The sequence below is a fragment of the Scyliorhinus torazame genome, chromosome 11 (assembly GCF_047496885.1).
Source record: "Scyliorhinus torazame isolate Kashiwa2021f chromosome 11, sScyTor2.1, whole genome shotgun sequence".
Lineage (NCBI taxonomy): Eukaryota > Metazoa > Chordata > Chondrichthyes > Carcharhiniformes > Scyliorhinidae > Scyliorhinus > Scyliorhinus torazame.
This window is the reverse complement of record NC_092717.1, coordinates 206,702,972-206,725,575: the sequence shown is the minus strand read 5'-3', so window position 1 is coordinate 206,725,575 and position 22,604 is coordinate 206,702,972. Positions and strand designations below refer to the sequence as shown.

The 22,604-nt window shown below is 46.2% G+C and overlaps 2 protein-coding genes across 2 annotated transcripts in view; one reads left to right on the top strand and one right to left on the bottom strand.

The window, feature by feature from the left end:
- The first annotated feature begins 359 nt into the window (after positions 1–359).
- LOC140385769 (uncharacterized) lies at positions 360–9,183 on the top strand. The gene has a single exon (XM_072468264.1). The coding sequence runs from the start codon at positions 386–388 to the stop codon at positions 1,295–1,297; it is 912 nt and encodes a 303-aa protein (XP_072324365.1). The 5' UTR covers positions 360–385; the 3' UTR covers positions 1,298–9,183.
- Positions 9,184–9,658: 475 nt separating this feature from the next.
- The window catches only part of LOC140385768 (uncharacterized), a 205,104-nt gene continuing 192,158 nt past the window's right edge, over positions 9,659–22,604 (bottom strand). Inside the window, exons 33-35 of the mRNA XM_072468263.1 lie at positions 22,164–22,346; positions 12,513–12,590; positions 9,659–10,820 (exon numbers count right to left, since the gene is read on the bottom strand). Coding sequence (XP_072324364.1) covers positions 10,609–10,820; positions 12,513–12,590; positions 22,164–22,346 — 473 coding nt within the window. The 3' untranslated portion in view covers positions 9,659–10,608. The remainder of the gene's footprint in view (positions 10,821–12,512; positions 12,591–22,163; positions 22,347–22,604) is intronic.

Genomic DNA, 22,604 nt, shown 5'->3' with positions numbered 1-22,604 from the left:
GAACGGGTCATTCTGTCCCCCAAGCTCTGCTGCAGTCAGAAGCAGCAGAGTGCCTTCAGAGTGTATGTTCCAGAGCGGCAGCCAGGAAGACGCTGCTCCAGCATCTCCTGGCAGCCTGGATTGCCACAGATTTATCAAACAAGAGGTTGACTCTCGGGTTGACGAGGTCAGCACGGCGCCAGCAGCTAAATTCCCATCGGGGTCCACCACAGAGCACCCAGGGTGGCGGCTCCCGCGGGATGGGACTGACATTGTTCGGCCAGCCCGATTGCTGGATGAATGTCACATTTCAGAACCAATGTTACACAGGGGGGTTGCCAGGCAACCTCAGAACGGCGTGTCGCTCTAAGAACGTCGAGACATTGCTGCCGAGCTGAATGAATGGATGGTCCAGGTGGAGGGGGAGGAAATGTTTTGTTTGTCTTTCTATCACCAGTTTAGATTGAACTCGCTGTCTGTACAAAGGAAGAGGGGAGGGCGGGATGTCCACAGGACGCCTGGAGTCCTCCCACACCAACAGCCGTCGCTCTGTTCAGCCAGGCGTGCGCTGGAAAAGCTCTGGAAGTACAGGATGGAGAGCGAAGCCATCAGCGACGGCGGGAAGAAGTTAAAGTTGAGGGGCAAGGAGCTGCTATCCATCCCGCTGGAGATATTCGAGCTGGGGGAGCTGCAGGCGCTGGAGATGAGCCCGGAGCGCGAGAGCTGCCTGCACTACCGGATGAGCCGGCTCCCCCGCGCCATCGGCCAGCTGGCCAACCTCACCGTGCTGAGGCTGGACACCAACGACCTGAGGGAGCTGCCGCCCGAGCTCGGGGCGCTGCACCGACTGGAGGTCCTGAGCCTCAGCAACAACCAGCTGAGCCGCCTGCCCGCCCAGGCGGAAGGGCTGCAGAGGCTGCACAGCCTGCACTTGGCCAACAATCACTTCGAGGAGCTGCCGGCCCAGGTCTGTCAGCTCCGGCGCTTGTCCTTTCTGGACGCCAGTGACAACAAGATAAAGTCCATCCCCGCCGACATCGGCAACCTAGAGCTCTTGGAGACCCTGCTGCTGTACTTTAACGCCCTGGAGAGCCTGCCCGACTCCATCTGCAGCCTCGGAAGCTTGTGCACCCTGTGGCTGGGGAAGAATCAGCTCAGGAGCCTGCCCAGCCGCTTCGGGCAGCTGGCGAACTTGGAATGGGGTCGCAGCTATTGCTCCTCCAACTTCGAGGACAACCCGCTGGAATCCCCCCCTCCTGAGATCTGCAGAGGTGGCCCTGAGGAGATCAGCCGCTATTTTGCTGTGTGGGATCAATGAATACCAAATGCCCGCTGCATCTTTCGGAAAATGCTACCATGTGCTTGGGCTAGCTATCCAACTGACCTGAACTGAACAAATGCAATTAAGGGAGCATATCGTGGCGCATTAGAACAGGAAAAGAAAATCTGGTTTAGTGAACAAACCTTGACAAAGATGGATTTATAAGTGTCCTTGTTGTGCCATGTAACTCCCCTGATTTCCGAAGCCTATCCACCATCTACAAGGCACAGGTTAGAAGTTTGATGGAATACTCTCCACTTGCCTGGATGACTGCAGCTCCAATAACACTCAAGCAGCTCAACATCATCCAGCAAAAAACTGCCCACTTGATTGACATCTCATCCACAAACATTCACTCCTTCCACCACTGATGTACAGTAGCAGCTGCCTGAACCCTCTGTACCATCTGCAAGATGCACTGCAGGAACTCACCAAGGCTCCTTGGGCAGCGCCTTTTAAACTCATGACTGCTACCATCTAGGACAGATACATGGGAACACCGCCATCTGGAAGTTCCCGCCCAAGCTACTCATCATTCTGACTGGAAAATAGAATCGGCAGTCCCTCACTGTCGCAGGGTGAAAATCATGGACCTCCCTCCCCAACAGCACTGAGGTGTACCTATACCACATGGACTGCAGCGGTTCAAGATGGCAGCTCACCAGCACCACTTTCTCAAGAGCAATTAGGGATGGGCAATAAATCTGGTCTAGCCAGCAATGCCCACACCCATAAATATATATATTTTTAAAATGTCACTCAGAAGTGTTTAATGTAGAACAAAGAACAAAGAAAATTACAGCACAGGAACAGGCCCTTCGGCCCTCCCAGCCTGCACCGATCCAGATCCTTTATATAAACCTGTCGCCTATTTTCCAAGAATCTACTTCCCTCTGTTCCCCACCCGTTCATATATCTGTCTAGATGCATCTTAAATGAGGCTATCGTGCCTGCCTCTACCACCTCCGCTGGCAATGCGTTCCAGGCACCCACCACCCTCTGCGTAAAAAACTTTCCACGCACATCTTCCTTAAATTTTCCCCCTCTCAGCTTGAAATCGTGACCCCTTGTAATTGACACCCACACTCTTGGAAAAAGCTTGTTGCTATCCACCCTGTCCATACCTCTCATAATTTTGTAGACCTCAATCAGGTCCCCCCTCAACCTCCGTATTTCCAACGAAAACAATCCTAATCTACTCAACGTTTCTTCATAGCTAGCACCCTCCATACCAGGCAACATCCTGGTGAACCTCCTCTGCACCCTCTCTGAAGCCTCCACATCCTTCTGGTAATGTGGCGACCAGAACTGCACGCAGTATTCCAAATGTGGCCTAACCAAAGTCCTATACAACTGTAACATGACCTGCCGACTCTTGTACTTAATAACCCATCCAATGAAGGCAAACATGTTGTATGCCTTCTTGACCACTCAACCTGCGTTGCCACCTTCAGGGTACAATGGACCTGAACTCCCAGATCTCTCTGTACATCAATTTTCCCCAGGACTCTTCCATTGACCATTGTAGTCAAAACACTTTAAATGTCACTAGCAACAGGACAATGTAAGTTACGGAGAGATGTTAAAATTGCACCTGTTTCTGGGGTAACATGGGCTGAACATGTATCCAGAAAGAGAGACAAATTTGGAATCAGGCCCTCATTTGAATTAAACTGGCAAGCAGGGGAGTCCTGCCTCCAGTGTAGCCCGCCAACTAATGCCTTAGGAATTTAACCAGCTCCGACAAGTGTCCAAAATTGCCCTTAGTGTTGGATGGGGTTACTGGGTTATGGGGATAGGGTGGAAGTGTGGGCTTGGATAGGGTGCTCTTTCAAAGAGCCGGTGTAGACTCAATAGGCCGAATGGCCTCCTTCTGCATTGTAAATTCTATGGTTACAACAGTGATGAACACTTCAAAAGTATTTCATTAGCTGTAAAACATTTGAAATGTTTGATGGTGGTGTAAGGGCCATATAAATGCAAGTCTTTTTCTCCCCGCAGGTAGGTCTTGGCGAGCTAGAGAATTGAGCCCCAGTGGACAATGGCCTGTTGGACTTTTATACCCCCTGGCTCAATAGAAAGTAAACTGTTCAAAAGTTTACTTACTATTTTATGCACAGATATAAACAGTCGCTTTCAAAACTTCTGATTTGGCTGTTGAAGAACAGTGGGTAGAGCATATGCAGTACCAGTTCCACCCACTTGACAACTAATTTTCATCAGGAACCTCCAACTAGCAAGGACCCAGATTTGTACATACGAAGCATCCAATTCAGTTCGGCATGTGCTCATTTAGAGGGTGCCGACTTCCAAATGACACATCGATCCGGTGCAAGAGGACACAACCCAGAATTCACTATCTCAAAACAAAATTTCTTAGCTCCAAGGCAGTGCAATAATGTGTACCCAGCCCCACACACAAGCCTGAGTGTAAGCTGGATTCCAAGACCTGAGTGTATAGGAACATGCTAGTCAGCCCCAAAACGATTTCACCTTTCTGTTAGATCATGGCTGAATTGTATTTCAAATCTTCTCACCTGCCTTTGATCCATATTCCTGACATAAAGAAATCAATCATTCTATCACCCAGCATCCACAGTATTTTAAAGTCTAGAGAAAATAGGAATTCTCTCCTATATGTGAAAAAGAACTTCCTGATTTCACTGCTGAATGGCTTGGCTCTAATTCTAATATGCCCCCATTGTTCAAAATCCAGCAACTATCATAGAATCCCTACAGTGCAGAAGGCCATTCGGCCCATCAAGTCTGCACTGACCTTCAAAAGACCACCCCGCCAAGGCCCAATCCCCCGCCCTATTCCACACTCTAGGGCCAATTTAGCATAGCCAATCCACTTAACCAGCATATCTTTGGACTGTGGAAGGAAACCGGAGCACCCGGAGGAAACACAGGCAGACACGGGGAGAAAGTGCAGACTCCACAGACAGTCACCCAAGGTCAGAATTGAACCCAGGTCCCTGGCGCTGTGATGCAACAGTGCTAACCACAGTGCCATCGTGCCACCCCACTAGCATAAATCCCTCCCATGTATCTACCAGATTGAATAATTTTATCATTTTAAACACCTGAATCAATCAATCCACAGATGTCTAAACTCAAGGAACACTATCCTCACACGTTATCCATCTCAGCCAAGGTATTATCTTGGTGTTTCTTCACTATACATCTTCCAAGGCCAATATATCCTAGCTAGGTATAGTGACCAGAATGGAACGCAGTTTAACAGGTGGGGTATTACAAAGGCTGTGCATAACTAAAGCACCATCTTTGTATTCCAACCCCTTGAGATAAAGATCAACAATACAGAAGACATTTAAATTGCTTTTGTATCTGCGCACTAGGTTTAAGTGACTAGCATATTTGCACATCCAAATCCTTCCAAGAAGATATTCTGATTTGCCCCTTTTTGGATCGGAAGTGCATGGCCTCATACGTCTCCACGTTATACTCCAGCTGCCACTACTTTTCCCAGTCAATTAATCCGTCTGTCTTTTTTATAACTTTCTACACCCATCTACACACTAACTGCACCGCTCAACATACTTGGTCACTTATGTATATGGTGAAAAGCTGTAGCACAAGTGCAGAACTAGGTGGAATAATGCACATAGACTTACAAAAGCATTTGATAAACTGACTTGATAGTAACATTTAAACCCATGGAATGAAAGAGGCAGTGACATGGTGGATTCAAAATTGGCAGAGATGACAAGAGTAGTAACAAATTGTTGTCTTTCACCCTGGAGAGAAGTGAACAGTTTGGATGTCAAGGCCTTAGACAAGGTAGGGAAATTTACTTCTAATTCTTTCTTGGAAATGTGGGTGCCACTGGAAAGGCCAGCAGTTATTGCCCATCCCTAATTGTCTTTGAGAAGGTGGTGATGAAATGCCTTTTCAAACTGCTATAGTGCACGTAGTGTGTTCTGTCAGAGTGAGAGTCCCTGGTTTTTGACCCAGTGCCAGTGAAGGAATTACAATATAGTTCCAGTTCAGGATGGGGAGTAACTTTCAGGGGAACTTGCCAGTGGTGGTGTTTCCATGCATTGACTGCCGTTGTTCTTCTAGGTGGTAAAGGCCATAGACTTGGAAGAGGCCTTTGAAGGAGCCTTGGTGAGTTACTAGAATTAAGTCAGGGATGAGGGGCTTCAGTTATGTAAAGAGATTAGAGAAACTGGAATTGTCCTCCTTCGGACAGAGAAGGTGAAAAAAATTGAAGTGTTTAAAATTGTGAACGCTTTTGACCAAGTGAGAAGAATCGATTTACGCTGCGTTGGGGCATTAGTAACCAGAGGTCGCAGATTTGAGATAATTGGTGAAATCAGAAGGGAAATGATTTTTGTTTATAGCATGTTGCCTGAAAGGGTAGTGTGAGCATATTCAGCTGTATCAGTTGAAAGGAAAGTGAAAATGTTCTTCAAAATGGAACATTTGCAGGGCTTTGGGGAAGGAGCAGTTGAGTGGGGCAAATTGAAGAGTTAATAGTTCGTTCAAAGATCCAGCACGAACACCACAGGCAAAATCATCTCCCCCTGTGGCATATGGACAACAATGATTCCCCATAAATCATGGCTGTTTGATCAGGGCAGAATGGAGCTTTACTCTGTGAGCTAACAACCTCCTGGTTCTCACTGACCAGCCTCCCAATTTGATGACCACTTGGCCCAAGGTTTTGGTGGACTACAAATTGTAGAACAGCAAGAGGAAGCGTTTAAAGTGGTGGGGGAAAGATTGGCAAAGGAATTTGAGAGAAACCCAAAAGCACAGGAAATAAGAAAATCAGCAGTTGAGAGAGAATTTGATGGGAAATTAAAACAAAATGATGGGAAAAGAGTGCCAAGGACTATGAATATAGACACAAGAGTATATGAAAAGTGGTAGACCATTTATCCCACCCAGCTGTGCCCTAATTCTACATCATTTGGACAGTTTAGAACTTTGCCTGCCTCACCTTTTACTAATAACCTTATGGTCTAGTAACCTTGGCTAACCAATAAAGCATTAAGCCATTTGAATTTGCTGAACAAAGCTTTGTCCCAGTGTGCTCATCTTTAGAACACTAAGAAAAATCTTATGCAAAGGAAAAGTTCATATCAACTCATTACTGGAATTTTAAAAAGCACGGTGTACTCTTATGAGTATTGACATTACCCCATCAGTCATCTGGTTTGTTGTGTCTGGCACGGCAAAATCATTTGAGTACACTTAGCAGCCTGAAGCCACACTGTTCCTACATGGTAAGGTTTTATCTTCACTGACATTGAAGTCAAATCTAAAAGCTGGGAAAACTGCCATGATCCCAGATTACAAATATATAAAACTAAAAAGAGTGGCTAAGGTAAATCTTGGTCCTTTAGAGGATGAGAAGGGAGATTTAATAATGGGAGATGAGGAAATGGCTGAGGAACAACAGGTTTTTTGGGTCGGTCTTCACAGTAGAAGACACAAATAACATGCCAGTGACTGATGGAAATGAGACAATGACAGGTGAGGACCTTGAGATGATTGTTATCACTAAGGAGGTAATGATGGGCAAGCTAATGGGGCTAAAGGTAGACAGGTCTCCTGGCCCTGGTGCAATACATCCCAGAGTGCTAAAAGAGATGGCAAGGAAAATTGCAAATGCACTAGTGATAATTTACCAAAATTCACTAGACTCTGGGGTGGTCCCGGCGGATTGGAAATTAGCAAACGTGACACCACTATTTAAAAAAGGAGGTAGGCAGAAAGCGGGTAATTATAGGCCAGTGAGCTTAACTTCGGTAGTAGGGAAGATGCTGGAATCTATCATCAAGGAAGAAATAGCGAGGCATCTGGATCGAAATTGTCCCATTGGGCAGACGCAGCATGGGTTCATAAAGTGCAGGTCGTGCCTAACAGATTTAGTGGAATTTTTTGAGGACATTACCAGTGCGGTAGGTAACGGGGAGCCAATGGATGTGGTATATCTGGATTTCCAGAAAGCCTTTGACAAGGTGCCACACAAAAGGTTGCTGCATAAGATAAAGATGCATGGCATTAAGGGCAAGTAGTAGCATGGATAGAGGATTGGTCAATTAGTAGAAAGCAAAGAGTGGGGATTAATGGGTGTTTCTCTGGTTGGCAATCAGTAGCTAGTGGTGTCCCTCAGGGATCAGTGTTGGGCCTACAATTGTTCACAATTTACATAGATGATTTGGAGTTGGGGACCAAGGGCAATGTGTCCAAGTTTGCAGATCACACTAAGATGAGTGGTTAAGCAAAAAGTGCAGAGGATACCGGAAGTCTGCAGAGGGATTTGGATAGGTTAAGTGAATGGGCTAGGGTCTGGCAGATGGAATACAATGTTGACAAATGTGAGGTTATCCATTTTGATAGGAATAACAGCAAAAGGAATTATTATTTAAATGATAAAATATTAAAACATGCTGCTGTGCAGAGAGACCTGGGTGTGCTAGTGCAAGTGTCGCAAAAAGTTGGTTTACAGGTGCAACAGGTGATTAAGAATGCAAATGGAATTTTGTCCTTCATTGCTAGAGCGATGGAGTTTAAGACCAAGGAGGTTATGCTACAATTGTATAAGGTGTTAGTGAGGCCACACCTGGAGTATTGTGCTCAGTTTTGGTCTCCTTACCTGAGAAAGGACATACTGGCGCTGGAGGGTGTGCAGAGGATATTTACTAGGTTAATCCCAGACCTGAAGGGGTTGGATTACGAGGAGAGGTTGAGTAGACTGGGACTGTACTCGTTGGAAATTAGAAGGATGAGGGGGATCTTATAGAAACATATAAAATGATGAAGGTAATCAATAGGATAGATGCGGGCAGGTTGTTTCCACTGGCGGGTGAAAGCAGAACTAGGGGGCATAGCCTCAAAATAAGGGGAAGTAGATTTAGGACTGAGCTTAGGAGGAACTTCTTCACCCAAAGGGTTGTGAATCTATGGAATTCCTTGCCCAGTGAAGCAGTAGGGGCTCCTTCATTAAATGTTTTAAAGATAAAGATAGAGAGTTTTTTGAAGAAGAAAGGGATTAAGGGTTTATGGTGTTCAGGCCGGAAAGTGGAGCTGAGTCCACAAAAGATCAGCCATGATCTCACTGAATGGCGGAGCAGGCTCGGGGGGACAGATGGCCTACTCCTGCTCCTAGTTCTTATGTACCTCTCAGATTCAGGAGACTGGTACAATGCCAATCCACAGATTTACTATGGTGGGATTTTTGTGAATGGTTATAAAAAGCCAAGCTAAGTTTAATCATTTGGACACCACCTGGAATCCATGCAGGCTAGAAAAAGCCAAGAGATACACTTGGGCCTCTCTCACACCAACCCTGTCCCGAGCCCATCCTCTTTGAGTGCAATTGCAATGCTTATTAAACTGATCTCAGCACCCAAAGGAACATTAGAGAGAAGAACAGCAAACCGGTTTTGCATTCCAGATTACGTGGCTCATGAAGGATAAGCGCTTGGCCACAATACAACCAGAATTATCTATTGCGGCAAAACACCATAACCTATTAAATTTAAAACATCAAATGTGGTAGGATAAGAGGGCAGAATGTGGTGGAATCAGGGTATGTGTGTTCTAATGTTTGATCTAAGGATTATGAAAATTAGCTTCGACTATATGACCAGCAGAAGGGAAAAATAGACTTTCAGTTTTAAAGATACATTTTGTTTGTTTACATTTTATAAATTTCTGGAACAACCAATTTACAAGCTCAGTGATCTGGACCAATACTAAGACTCACCTAGACTCATTTTATTAAATTACTGCCTTGGCATACTTACCATTTGCATGTGTTAAGTTAATAGAGTAAAGTAACACAGGTAAAAGATTAAGCTGTATCGCACCTCTCCACTCATTGTATTGTTCGCCCAAGCTGAGACAAGCCCTTGTTTCCAATTATTTTTTAAAGAGGAAAACAAAAAAGTACAACAATAAAAATTAAATCTGTAAAGTAAGAGTTCATATTTTCAAAGAATTGAGGATTAGGGCACCAAAGAAAATGCAACTCTGTAATTACCAATGACACAGTAGGATTTTATGGAATAGTGCAAGGTCATCTCCATAATTCAAGAAGTGATATTTCTATGCAGAGATAATCAGGAAATTTAATAATACGCTGGAAGATGAAATTTCTATTGAACAAAGTAGAGGAGATTGCCTGTTTTTCCTGAATTTTTGTCTGCCAAGGCAATAACATGTACAAGAAAAAACCCCACAATGTTCCATCTGACCAATACCACTGTCTGCATTGTTTCCCGCAATAAGTGTGAGACACTCCTGAAAATGTCAGGTCGTTAATTATGGAGAAAAACGTATTTTCATTTGGTATTCATCAAAAAGAGATATTTCATCATAGAGAGTTCAGCAGTGTTTAATAGTGAAAAAGAATGATGCAGAAACACCACTTGGTTAAGAACCACTTTCAACATCTTGAAATGCAGATGTGTTTGTCGACAAAGTACATTTTTTAAGTATCGCTGAAAAAGGACACATTGCAAAGCTTTTCGCCCTCCACTTATCAGGACAGGATTGAATTTAAACAAAGCTCGGTAGTTAACTGACGGTCATTAGTCAACTGGTACATTCACTATGGCAACGCCTCTACCAATCAGAGTCCGCTTGCCAACTAATCAGCACTCTCCTTATGAAGTATGAATTGTTCCCTTCACATTTGGTATTCTTTTTTCTTTATAAATTTAGTGTACCCAATTCATTTTTTTCCAATTAAGGGGCAATTTAGCATGTTCAATCCACCTACCTTGCACATCTTTGGGTTGTGGGGGCAAAACCCACGCAAACACGGGAGAATGTGCAAACTCCACATGGACAGTGACCCAGAGCCGGGATCGAACTTGGGACCTCGGCGCCATGATGTAACAGGGCTAACCCACTGCGCAACCGTGCTGCCCCCTACATTTGGTATTCTTGCAAATGCCCTGATGAATACAAAACAAAAAGCTTTGACTTGTGCATTTTTTAAAGCAATACTTAAGTTCTGTACTATCAAACAACTATTTAAAGTACATTTTATTTGGTGGATACACTATCCTAAAGTTCTTATGTCCTCTATGATGATTTAAAACCTTCAAGTTTTCTTTCGGGATCAGGAATCCAAATGCACAAGGTTCAGATAGGCAATTCTCAACTCCAGCAAAACTCATGAGCTGATGGTACCATATGGTTTAAGATCCTGGGAATCAAGGTGAAGAAATACTTAAACCGCTTGAGAGTCAAACTGAACCCGTGACGTAATCAGAGCTGTAGACCAATAGGTAACTAGTTGTAATCTTTGCATTTGTTTTCTGTTATTTTGACGGTCCTTTTATATTCATGGATTTCTTGCCACCTCCCATCCCCATGAAGAGGTGAGGTGGACCCATGCAGGCAGATGCATCACAGGTACCAGGAAAACCTCTGAGCCCAGGTTGGCCTGAAGATCCTTGTTCACCGGGCAGGCCAGGTTCGCCACGAGACCCATCTCGCCCATCTTTACCAATTCCAGGCAAGCCAGCAACACCTATAACCAAAAAGAAAATGCAGTGAGACCCAGAGAACTGTTGGTACTTGGTTTTAGTTACTTCATTTCTTGAATGTAAATAGAGATAGAATTGGAATCCAAACTAGCATTGTTTTGTGAAATTGTGCAATCTTTGTGGATCTCATTACCACAGGGAGTGTGTGAAGCAAAAGGTATAGATGCATTTGGAGTGTGTGAAACAAAAGGTATAGATGCATTTAGGGGAAACTAGACAAGCCTACAAGGAAGGAGGATATTGATGGTTATAATGGTCGAAATTACAGGAGGAGCATAAATTTCAGCCCATGTGGTCTGATCAGGCCAAATGCCTGTATCTGTGCCATGTGTGAGGATGTGTGACAAAATGAACATGTGCACATATTGTGCCTGTTTCAACTAGACAAAGTAAGCGACAGCCATTCGCTGACATATTCCTAAGGATAATGCCCTGACCAGTCAGGATCAAGCTGCCTATTTAAAATTTTAAACAATGCTTGGCAGTTAACTGTCCATCACCATCAACTGATGCATTCTCCATGGCAACACCGCTACCAATCAGAGTCCACTTGCCAACCAATTAGCAGTCTCTTCTCATGCAGTAAAATTTTCACCTTAGATTGGTTTCTTGTAAGGTGTCCTAAGTGCAAGATGAAAAACTTCAACATGTCTCTTGTTTCAGCAATACACATGAAATTTTATGAGTGTTATGTCTTGTAAAGTTTTGAATTGCAAGAATGAGCATCTAGATAGGAACATACAAATTAGGAGCAGAAGTAGGTCACTCGGTCCCTTGAACCTGCTCCACTATTCAAAAGGTCACGGCTGATATGATTGTAACCTCAACCCCACATTCCTGTCAACCCTCGATAACCTTTCACCTCTTTGCAAATCAAGAATCTATCCAACACTGCCATAAAAATATTCAAAGGCTCTGCTTCCACCACCTTTTGAGGAAGAGTGTTCCAAAGCCCCACTACCCTCAGAGGGTAAAAAAATGTTCTCATCTCCGTCTTAAATGGCCAACCCCTTCGTTTTAAACAGTGACTCCTCATTCTAGATTCTCCCACAAGAATAATCAGGTACCACACTGAATCCTTCTCAAAGAAAACCAATAGCCAACAATTAATTCCATTGGCTATTGTTCTTGCATTTTATCCCAGGGTTACATTATTGTTTAACATGGATATTGAGCAGGGAAGCGCGCACTCCAGATCTGAGGGGTTGCAAGGTCTGTTAAGGGGGATGATTGATTTTTCTGAAACGAGGAAAATGTCGCATAATCATCCAAAATGTGACAGGAATAATATATTTTTTTAAATTACGGGGAATTATTAACAGACACACAGCAAATGTTCAGCCACCCTTACATCCTCCTCAACTATATCTGCAAATCCAACCTAATGGAATTTCTTGAGTTGTGTTTATCAATGTTTTCTCACATTAGACTCATGCCTGGTGTATAAATCCGGGTAATCGCCTCAGCTTTGTCTTCTGAACAGTGACTGATATGCAGCCAATGATCCGTAGTTTATCTGATGAGATTAGAGATCTCTGACCGATTGACTACAGTACAAGGGTACTTGATGAGATAAGACCTCTCCTCGAGTCTTCTCGTGGACTATTTTTCATGAGATTAAAAGGATAGTAATATGAGAATTTGCAACATTAAGGATTCCTGTATTAGGTGTTTACCTGGCAATCCTTGAGGTCCTGGTGATCCACGTTGTCCTATTCCTTCTTCTCCTTTCTCACCCTTTTCACCTTGTACACCTGTCGCGCAAAAGGTCAGAGTTCAAACTCAGTTCTGGTAGCAAAGATCAGTATGAAAACAACTAGAAATTATTTCAGAGGTGGTGACGGAAACTCATTAAAAAACACTTACAAAATGAAATAAGAAGATATTTCTCAGTGCATCAACCCACCTTTATCAGAAACTGACCTCAAAATTCTGTAACCATAACCCACTTGCCTAGTGGGCTCAGCCAGGATGACCAAGACCTTAGATACACGGAGTACAGATATTAAGCCAGATATTTCATGATGGCCTATTAGCATCTGGGCCACTTCTCACTCCTAGAAGGCCATTAATTTCATGAGGGTTGGTAACTCTGGCAGACCAGTGTTTCCCCAAACAAGCCTCCAACTAGGACCCGACAAAATATCAGTGGAGGTGTACTTGGTCGGGGAGGCAGTGAAAGGTATTGTCATTGGACCAGTAATCTAGAGATCCAGGGAAATGCTCTGGGGACCCTGTTTCAAATCCCACCATGGCAGATGGTGAAATTTGATTTCAATAAAATTCTGGATTTGAAAATCTAATGAAGACCATGAAACTATTGACAATTGTTGAATAAACCAGGGCTTCTGCAAAAACGCGGCTAAGTGTTGGCGCCGGCGTAAATACCGGAGAGTTTCACACCGGTGTCAACGGGCCTCTTGGCCCAGCGATTCTGAAGCCCACAGAGGGCCAGCACGATGCCGGAGTGCTCCACGGGGGTCCGTGCATGCGCGCGGCAGCCGCTTCCGCGCAACATGGCAGAGCCACACAACGAGCCGACACGGAAGAAGATAGGCCACCCCAGATCGCGCGCGCCCGCCGATCGGTAGCCCCCGATCGCGGGCCTGACCATTGTGGAGGCCCCCCCGGAGTCTGATCTCCCCGCCCCCCCCACCAGGACAGCCACCGCGGCCGCGAGATCGAGCTCCTGCCGGGTGGAACCATGTTACAACCACGCTGGCGGGAAATCGGTTGGCCAACCACAGAGAATTGCTGCGTAGGCCTCTTTCAACGGCCTTTGACAGGCGCCGCATCAATCACACGCACGCGGCTGGCGGTGATTCTCCGGTCGCCGGAGAATCGCGTCCCGGCATCGGACCCGATCGCGGGTCTGAGGCCCCATTCTCCGCCCCCGCGCCAAGCGCAATTTCGGTGCGGAGGCTCGGAGAATCCCGGCCCTGGTTCATCACAGATGTCCTTTAGGGAAGGAAATTGGCCATCTTTACCTGATCTGGCCTGCATGTGACTCCACATCCACAGCAATGTGGTTAACTCTTAACTGTCCCCTCAAGGACAATTAGGGATGGACAATAAATGCTGGCCTAGCCAGTGACACCCACATCCCATGAAAACAACATTTTTAAGGCTACAGGTGTCGCTGCCTGGCTTCTGTGGAAAAGAGACCCACCTAAGTGCTCAGACAGAGTCGAAGCCTGAACCATTCTGAGACAAAGTCCTGTGGCGGGGACGGGAAGCAGGAGTGTTTCCCACTGTGGAGGCCAGAGGAAATTTGCATCATATTGGCCAAATTAATTATGTGGTTTGGAGTTTCCCGATGTTTTGTGTGATGTGGTGGGCTGGATAGCACACTCCAACCCCCACCCCCCCGTCATATCCGAGAGCTGTAGTTAAAAGGCTGGAGATGCTGAGGAAGCTGCAAGAGGTGGGAACATCTACCAGAGGTGTCGGAGGCCCTCAACAGTGTGAGGTGGAGGAGTCCTGTCTGTTAATGTGGTTTCAACGTGCGCGCACACTGATGTCTCCATGGGGAGAGTGGTGGACATCATGAAGATCCTGGTCGAAGAGAATTCCCAATTTCTGCCGGAAATGCTCATCTAACCATAGGTGAGCTACGGGACAGGGGACAGGGCACCTTAACCTTCCTCCAAATGCCCCTTCTCCTCAGTCCACAGCACCATTGACCAAAATGGAGAAGAGTTCTGGAGAAGAGAGAATGCTGCATCAGTTGAATGCAGTTCAATTGAATAAAGAGGCTCCGATTGAAATTGTTTGAGGGTAAATGGCATACCCCTTCAAATGACAGTTGACACTGGGGCTTCGGTGACCGTGGTAGGTGAGCCGACCTTCCAATAGTTACATGCAGGAACAGTCTTTAATCTTGAAGAGTACTACAGCTAAGCATTCAACATACAAAAATATTAGCAAGCTTAAGTTCTTCCTTGGTATGATCAATTACTATGGACGGTTCATTTCGTATCTAGCCACAACATTGGCAACATTACACCAGCACTTCAGGAAAAATCAGTGGTGGCAATGGAAGGATTCTTGAGTCGTGAAGCAAGCATTACAGTCTTCAAATCTTTTTGATCTGGGAAAACCAATCATGCTGTCATGTCCCCTTCAGGTGTCGGGGCTGTTTTACCCCTGAAAATGGGAGATAGCTCGGAAAAACCTTTCACCTTTGCCTCAGGACCCTTTCTGAAGCAGACCAAAATTACGCTCAGATTGAGAAGAAGGGCTTAGTGGTTATATTCAGGGTGAAGAAATTGCACTGGTGTATGTACTCTTTCAAGAGTTATGCAATGTCCACCAGGGCAGACAAAGATGGAGATATTGGCATGTAGTCAGGTCTGGTGGCCAGGCATAGCCAAAAAGACATTGAAGAACTAATACAACAGTGCCATCCTTGCCAATTGCAGCAATCATTGCCACCTTCCGCCACCCTTCAAACATGGGAATCGCTAGGTTGCCCGAGGACCAAGATCCATGTAGATTACAGGGTTTGTATCCGGGCAAGATTTCTTTGGTGCTGGTAGATTTCCACTCGAAGTAGCTGTCAGTCCAGGAGATGGGGGCTACTATTTTGATGGCCACAGTAGACACCTTGCGTTTTGTCATTTATGGGCTTCCTGACGCAATTTCTTTGGAAAATGGCACGCCCCATCACCGGCAATGATTTGTAGTGTTTTGTGAGAGAAGATGGCATATGACACACAAGGACAGTAGCTTCCTATGACGCAGAATCGAACGGTCTGGCTGAGTGGGCCATTCAAACCTTCAAGAACGCCATGAAAAAGCAGTCAGATAAACCACTTAACTAGAGGTTGGCTAATTTTTGTTGTTGTACAACCCAACCCCTCATTCAACCATGGGTCTCACACCAGCTGAGCTGCTCATGGGTTGGCGGTTGAGAACCTGACTGGACCTTGTATTTTCACATTTGGCGGAAATGTGGAGACACATCAGGCCCCTCAGAATAGTCAGCGGTCAGAGCAGAGAAGTTACAGGTCATGCCAGGTGGGAGACCCGGTTTTGGTCTGCAATTTTGCAGCCAGTACACCTTGGTAAGAAGGATGGGTTGTCGCTCAGTCGGGGCCAATGTCTTATGTGGTTGATGTTAAGGGTAAGACCATCAAAAAGCACACCAATCACCTGAGAAGTCAAAGAGTGGTGACCCCCAAAGTGGAGTCGATGAGTCCAGCAAGCACCGTTAATACTCCTGTAACTTGGTCCAGACAAGGGGAGCCAGGGGCTCCCGCTTCTATTCAACCAGCTGCATCTGTCAAGGCCGGTGAGGCCAGTGCGCCTATTGTTAAATGATCCTGCCTGAGGTGCGTCGACAGTGGACCACTTGATCACCTAAAAGAAGGCTGTGCCTGAGGCTGGGCTACCTAGATACAGGAGGACCCGGAGGCCTCTGGACCGAATTACATTTTGAGGGATTCTCTTTCCTCAGTTGTCCTGGTTAACAATTGTACCTTTTGTACATAATATTTGGGGTACTATATTAAGGGACTTAAGGAGGGAAGGATATGGTGGATTGGCCCCTTTAAGGGGGAAAGATCCACTGACCATGTGATTATCTCAGGGCCAATTAGATGAGAGCATGCAAACCCCAGCCAATGGGGAATTTGTGCGGGGCCCTGGGAGCAAGATGCCGGGTAGTGTGGGCCAGTGAAGAGTAAAGACCTGTTGGAAAGTAATCTGTGTATGTTACATAACGGCGTTTTGCCTTTCATCGGTAAACCCCTTTGTTAACTATTGGAAGCCTCCAGTGTGTATCTCGAGCCACCACATATGTTAAGCCTGTTAGTTACAAGTCAACAGATTAGTACGCTGTGGGCGCAATTTAATAGCCACACTATACCCGAAAAGCAGCTCGCCATAGGGCAGCATAGTCGATAGAAGCCGGGAGACCCTACTCCCCAGTGCCAGCCTGGCATTGCCAAGGTGTCCCGGTGGTACTGGCAGGGGCAGTACCAGGGTGCCAGGATGGCATGGCCAAGGTGCCAAGCTGGCATTTCTGGCTAGGGGTGCTCTGCGTGGGTGTTAGGGGGAGGGGGGACCCATTATGGGAGAGCCCCCCTCCCATTGTGCGCTGGGACCTTGGGGGGGGGGGGTTAGCGGGGGTCGCTTCTGGGGCCTCGGAGACTGACCTCTTGCTACATTGAGGCGTTCCAGCGCGCGGAGCTCCGCAGTGTACAAAATGGGTCTATGTGCGGCCTCGGCACTGCGTTCCCCATTGAGGCCCCTCAGAAATGCAAGTCGCATTTTATAGCCTCGAATTTTAGGCTAAACGAGCTCATTATGGGACTTTGTTCCCATTTAGTTAAATCATGCCCTGTGCTTCTCTCTCCACAGATGCTGCCAGACCTGCTGAATTTATCCAGCATTTTCTGTTTTTATTTTAGGTTAGTACACTGTCTGGCATTTTCCACTGCCACACAATTATAGGGATGTAAGGCAGGAATTCAGGGAGCTAGGGTGGAAACTTAGATCTAGGACAAACAGAGTTATTATCTCTGGGTTGTTACCCATGCCACGTGATAGCGAGACGAGGAATAGGGAGAGAGAGAAGTTGACACGTGGCTACAGGGATGGTGCAGGAGGGAGGGTTTCAGATTTTTGGATAATTGGGGCTCATTCTGGGGTTGGTGGGACCTCTACAAACGGGATGGTCTACACCTGGACCAGAGGGGTACCAATATCCTGGGGGAGAAATTTGCAAATGCTCTTCGGGAGGGTTTAAACTAGTTCAGCAGGGGCTTGGGAACCTGAATTGTAGCTCCAGTATACAGGAGGTTGAGAGTAGTGAGGTCATGAGTAAGGTTTCAAAGTTGCAGGAGTGTACCAGCAGGCAGGAAGGTGGTTTAAAGTGTGTCTTTTTTAATGCAAGGAGCATCCGGAATAAGGTGGGTGAACTTGCGGCATGGGTTGGTACCTGGGACTTCGATGTTGTGGCCATTTCAGAGACATGGATAGAGCAGGGACAGGAATGGTTGTTGCAGGTGCCGGGGTTTAGATATTTCAGTAAGCTCAGGGAAGGTGGTAAAAGAGGGGGAGGGGTGTCATTGTTAGTCAAGGACAGTATTACAGTGGCAGAAAGGATGTTTGATGGGGACTCGTCTACTGAGGTAGTATGGGCTGAGGTTAGAAACAGGAAAGGAGAGGTAACCCTGTTGGGGGTTTTCTATAAGCCACCAAAAAGTTCCAGAGGTGTAGAGGAAAGGATTGCAAAGATGATTCTGGATAGGAGCGAAAGCAACAGTGTAATTGTTATGGGGGACTTTAACTTTCCAAATATTGACTGGAAACGCTATAGTTCGAGTACTTTAGATGCGTCTGTTTTTGTCCAATGTGTGCAGGAGGGTTTCCTGACACAGTATGTAGATAGGCCAACGAGAGGCGAGGCCATATTGGATTTGGTACTGGGTAATGAACCAGGACAGGTGTTAGATTTGGAGGTAGGTGGGCACTTTGGTGATAGTGACCACAATTTGATTAAGTTTACTTTAGTGATGGAAAGGGATAGGTATATACCGCAGGGCAAGAGTTATATCTGGGGGAAAGGCAATTATGATGCGATGAGGCAAGACTTAGGATGCATCGGATGGAGAGGAAAACTGCAGGGGATGGGCACAATGGAAATGTGGAGCTTGTTCAAGGAACAGCTACTGCGTGTCCTTGATAAGTATGTACCTGTCAGGCAGGGAGGAAGTGGTCGAGCAAGGGAACCGTGGTTTACTAAAGCAGTCGAAACACTTGTCAAGAGGAAGAAGGAGGCTTATGTAAAGATGACACATGAAGGTTCAGTTAGGGTGCTCGAGAGTTACAAGTTAGCTAGGAAGGACCTAAAGAGAGAGCTAAGAAGAGCCAGGAGGGGACATGAGAAGTCTTTGGCAGGTAGGATCAAGGATAACCCTAAAGCTTTCTATAGATATGTCAGGAATAAACAAATGACTAGGGTAAGAGTAGGGCCAGTCAAGGACAGTAGTGGGAAGTTGTGCTTGGCGTCCGAGGAGATAGGAGAGGTGCTAAATGAATATTTTTCGTCAGTATTCACACAGGAAAAAGACAATGTTGTCGAGGAGAATACTGAGATTCAGGCTACTAGATTAGAAGGACTTGAGGTTCATAAGGAGGAGGTGTTAGCAATTCTGGAAAGTGTGAAAATAGATAAGTCCCCTGGGCCGGATGGGATTTATCCTAGGATTCTCTGGGAAGCCAGGGAGGAGATTGCTGAGCCTTTGGCTTTGACCTTTAAGTCATCCTGTCTACAGGAATAGTGCGAGAAGACTGGAGGATAGCAAATATTGTCCCCTTGTTCAAGAAGTGGAGTAGAGACAACCCTGGTAACTATAGACCAGTGAGCCTTACTTCGGTTGTGGGAAAAATCTTGGAAAGGTTTATAAGAGATAGGATGCATAATCATCTGGAAAGGAATAATTTGATTAGAGATAGTCAACACAGTTTTGTGACGGGTATGTCGTGCCTCACAAACCTTATTGAGTTCTTTGAGAAGGTGACTAAACAGGTGGATGAGGGTAAAGCAGTTGATGTGGTGTATATGGATTTCAGGAAAGCATTTGATAAGGTTCCCCACGGTAGGCTACTGCAGAAAATACGGAGGCATGGGATTCAGGGTGATTTAGCAGTTTGGATCATAAATTGGCTAGCTGGAAGAAAACAAAGGGTGGTAGTTGATGGGAAATGTTCAGACTGGAGTCCAGTTACTAGTGGTGTACCACAAGGATCTGTTTTGGGGCCACTGCTGTTTGTCATTTTTATAAATGACCTGGAGGAGGGCGTAGAAGGATGGGTGAGTAAATTTGCAGATGACACTAAAGTTAGTGGAGTTGTGTTCAGTGCGGAAGGATGTTACAAGTTACAGAGGGACATAGATAAGCTGCAGCGCTGGGCTGAGAGGTGGCAAATGGAGTTTAATGCAGAAAAGTGAGGTGATTCATTTTGGAACGAATAACAGGAAGACAGAGTACTGGGCTAATGGTAAGATTTTTGGCAGTGTGGATGAGCAGAGAGATCTCGGTGTCCATGTACATAGGTCCCTGAGAGTTGCCACCCAGGTTGAGAGGGTTGTTAAGAAGGCGTACGGTGTGTTAGCTTTTATTGGTAAAGGGATTGAGTTTCGGAGCCATGAGGTCATGTTACAGCTGTACAAAGCTCTGGTGCGGCTGCATTTGGAGTATTGCGTGCAATTCTGGTCGCCGCATTATAGAAAGGATGTGGAAGCATTGGAAAGGGTGCAGAGGAGATTTACGAGAATGTTGCCTGGTATGGAGGGAAGATCTTATGAGGAAAGGCTGAGGGACTTGAGGCTGTTTTCGTTAGAGAGAAGAAGGTTAAGAGGTGACTTAATTGAGGCATACAAGCTGATCAGAGGATTGGATAGGGTGGACAGTGAGAGCCTTTTTCCTAGGATGGTGATGTCTAGCATGAGGGGACATAGCTTTAAATTGAGAGGAGATAGATATAGGACAGATGTCAGAGGTAGGTTCTTTACTCTGAGAGTAGTAAGGGCATGGAATGCCCTGCCTGCAACAGTAGTGGACTCGCCAACACTAAGGGCATTCAAATGGTCATTGGATAGACATGTGGACGATAAGGGAATAGCGTAGATGGGCTTTAGAGTGGTTTCACAGGTCGGTGCAACATCGAGGGCCGAAGGGCCTGTACTGCGTTGTAATGTTCTATGTTCTATTTACCACAGTTAGTGAGGAAAGTGTAGAGGTGGATGTTGCCTGTTTATAGCTCCAGAAAAAAGTCATATGGGGTGGGATTTCCTGGCCTCCCAGCCGCTGACGATGGGAATTCGCATTGAAGTCACCCCACGCTGCTGGGAAAGTTATGGGCAGGGTTCCACTGCCGGCTAACGGCCAGAGAATTCGCCCATGGACTTGAAACCCTGTAACTTCCTCAGAGTGGCAATCTCCGGCAGATTGACACTTTGGATGAACTTATCCATGCCGAAACTCCAAACCCCCTGTCTCACCCAACGTTCCTCACTCAGACTGGGTGAGACAGGAGCAGTGAAATGTGCCTTGGGCTGCATCAGTGAGGAGTAACAGGGGTGCAGGAAATAAAGAAATGTCCCCCTTTTACAGCATCAGCTGGGGTCAATTTCAAGGGATAAGGTAAGTGGCTTAAACAATTAGAGAGACCAGAGGTGAAGGGGCGGGGGGCGCATTGGGTCGTGACTTCGGGTAGATCAGATGGACGTGGGGGGCGCGGGGTGGGTCAGGTCAAGCCGGAAGGGTGTTTAGATCGGACTAGTGGGGTCAGGTTGGTGTGGGGGTGGTCGGGCAATGTTGAGCTGGGGCGGTTTGGGTAGATGGTGCCGGGTATAGAGCAAGGTGGTGTGAGAGGGGGGGGGGGGGTCAGATCAGGTTGAGACGGGGCTGGGGGGGGATTGTTTTGGGTCAGTTCGTGATGTGGTGGGGTGGATCGGATCTGGGGTCGGGCTGTTCTGGAGGATATGCTGGGGCGTAGTGTATGTGTGTGTGTGGGCTGGGCGGGGGGGGGGGGGGGGGGGCACGAGGCAGGTTTTGGCTTTTTTAAAATCGTTATTTTGGATTTAGAAGGGTTTTCTAACTCTCAGAGTAAAAATCATGATAAAACTGGCAGAATCATCTGAAGTTGGCGATTTTAAACCTTCTGTCGGATGATTCCCAGCCCAGCGCAATTGTCAAGAGGAAATTAGTGCTTCTGGATAATTCCCGGGTAAACCCTTATAAGGGAACTTCCTCGAGGGATTCCCTCGCGCATCATTGGGGTACCCCTTAAATGCGACACTGGGGAAACAGGAAGTAACCTTTACCTCGGTTTCTCTCTCCCCAGATGCTGACAGACCTGCAGCGTTTTCCAGCATTTTAATTTCAGATTTCCAGCATCCACAGCATTTTGCTTTTATTTACCTGTTTACACAGTTGCTCCAGGGTGGAACTCAAAATGAACTTTGGTTTCTGCCTTTCACATCACCATCAATAAATTTGTTTTCTTATCTTTTTGATCTTATTTTTGGTACACGATATTCTTTTGCACTAAGGGTGGGGCTTGGCAAAAAATAAGTAAGGACTTCCTTCCAGTTGTTAGCCTGTGCTATTTTAAAAGCTGATTGTTTTTACAAAAGTGAGCCGGGGCAACATGTAAGAGGGGAAGCAGCAAACCTGTACCTCTCCTACACATCACAGCTGAAATCAGTATGTTACCATGGCATCCTTTCAACCAATTATTGGTTTTACCTCTATGCTAAATAGGTCACTGGAAGGTTTCATAAACGACACAATGGGTTGAAACGATATTCTTACCTTTGGGTCCTGGTTCACCAGGGTAACCTTGGTGACCTTTGACACCTTGTGGGCCTATCACACCTGGGTGTCCTGTAGATCCTGGAGGGCCAGTTGGTCCGAGTGGCCCAGGTGGTCCAGGCCGGCCTGGTTTCCCAAACCCTACTGGTCGCCTTAGGCTGGCAGAGAGCTGAGAGATTTGCTCTAAAAAGAGAAGAATAAATGAAAAGTTGGCCTCACAAATTGAACATTAATATGCAAGCTCTAATGTTCTTTCAACCATTCTCATCACACACTACGTTTTTTCACCCCAGTTCCACTAATGCTCTGCATTTCCCGTGTGATTTTGGCTCCTTCATCCTTGCCAGTGGACCAGGACCAGAGATGGCGATGGTGGTGCCTGGGACATTATCTGTACGGTATGATTATGTCAAGCTATTGTTTGACTAGTCTGTTAGAGAG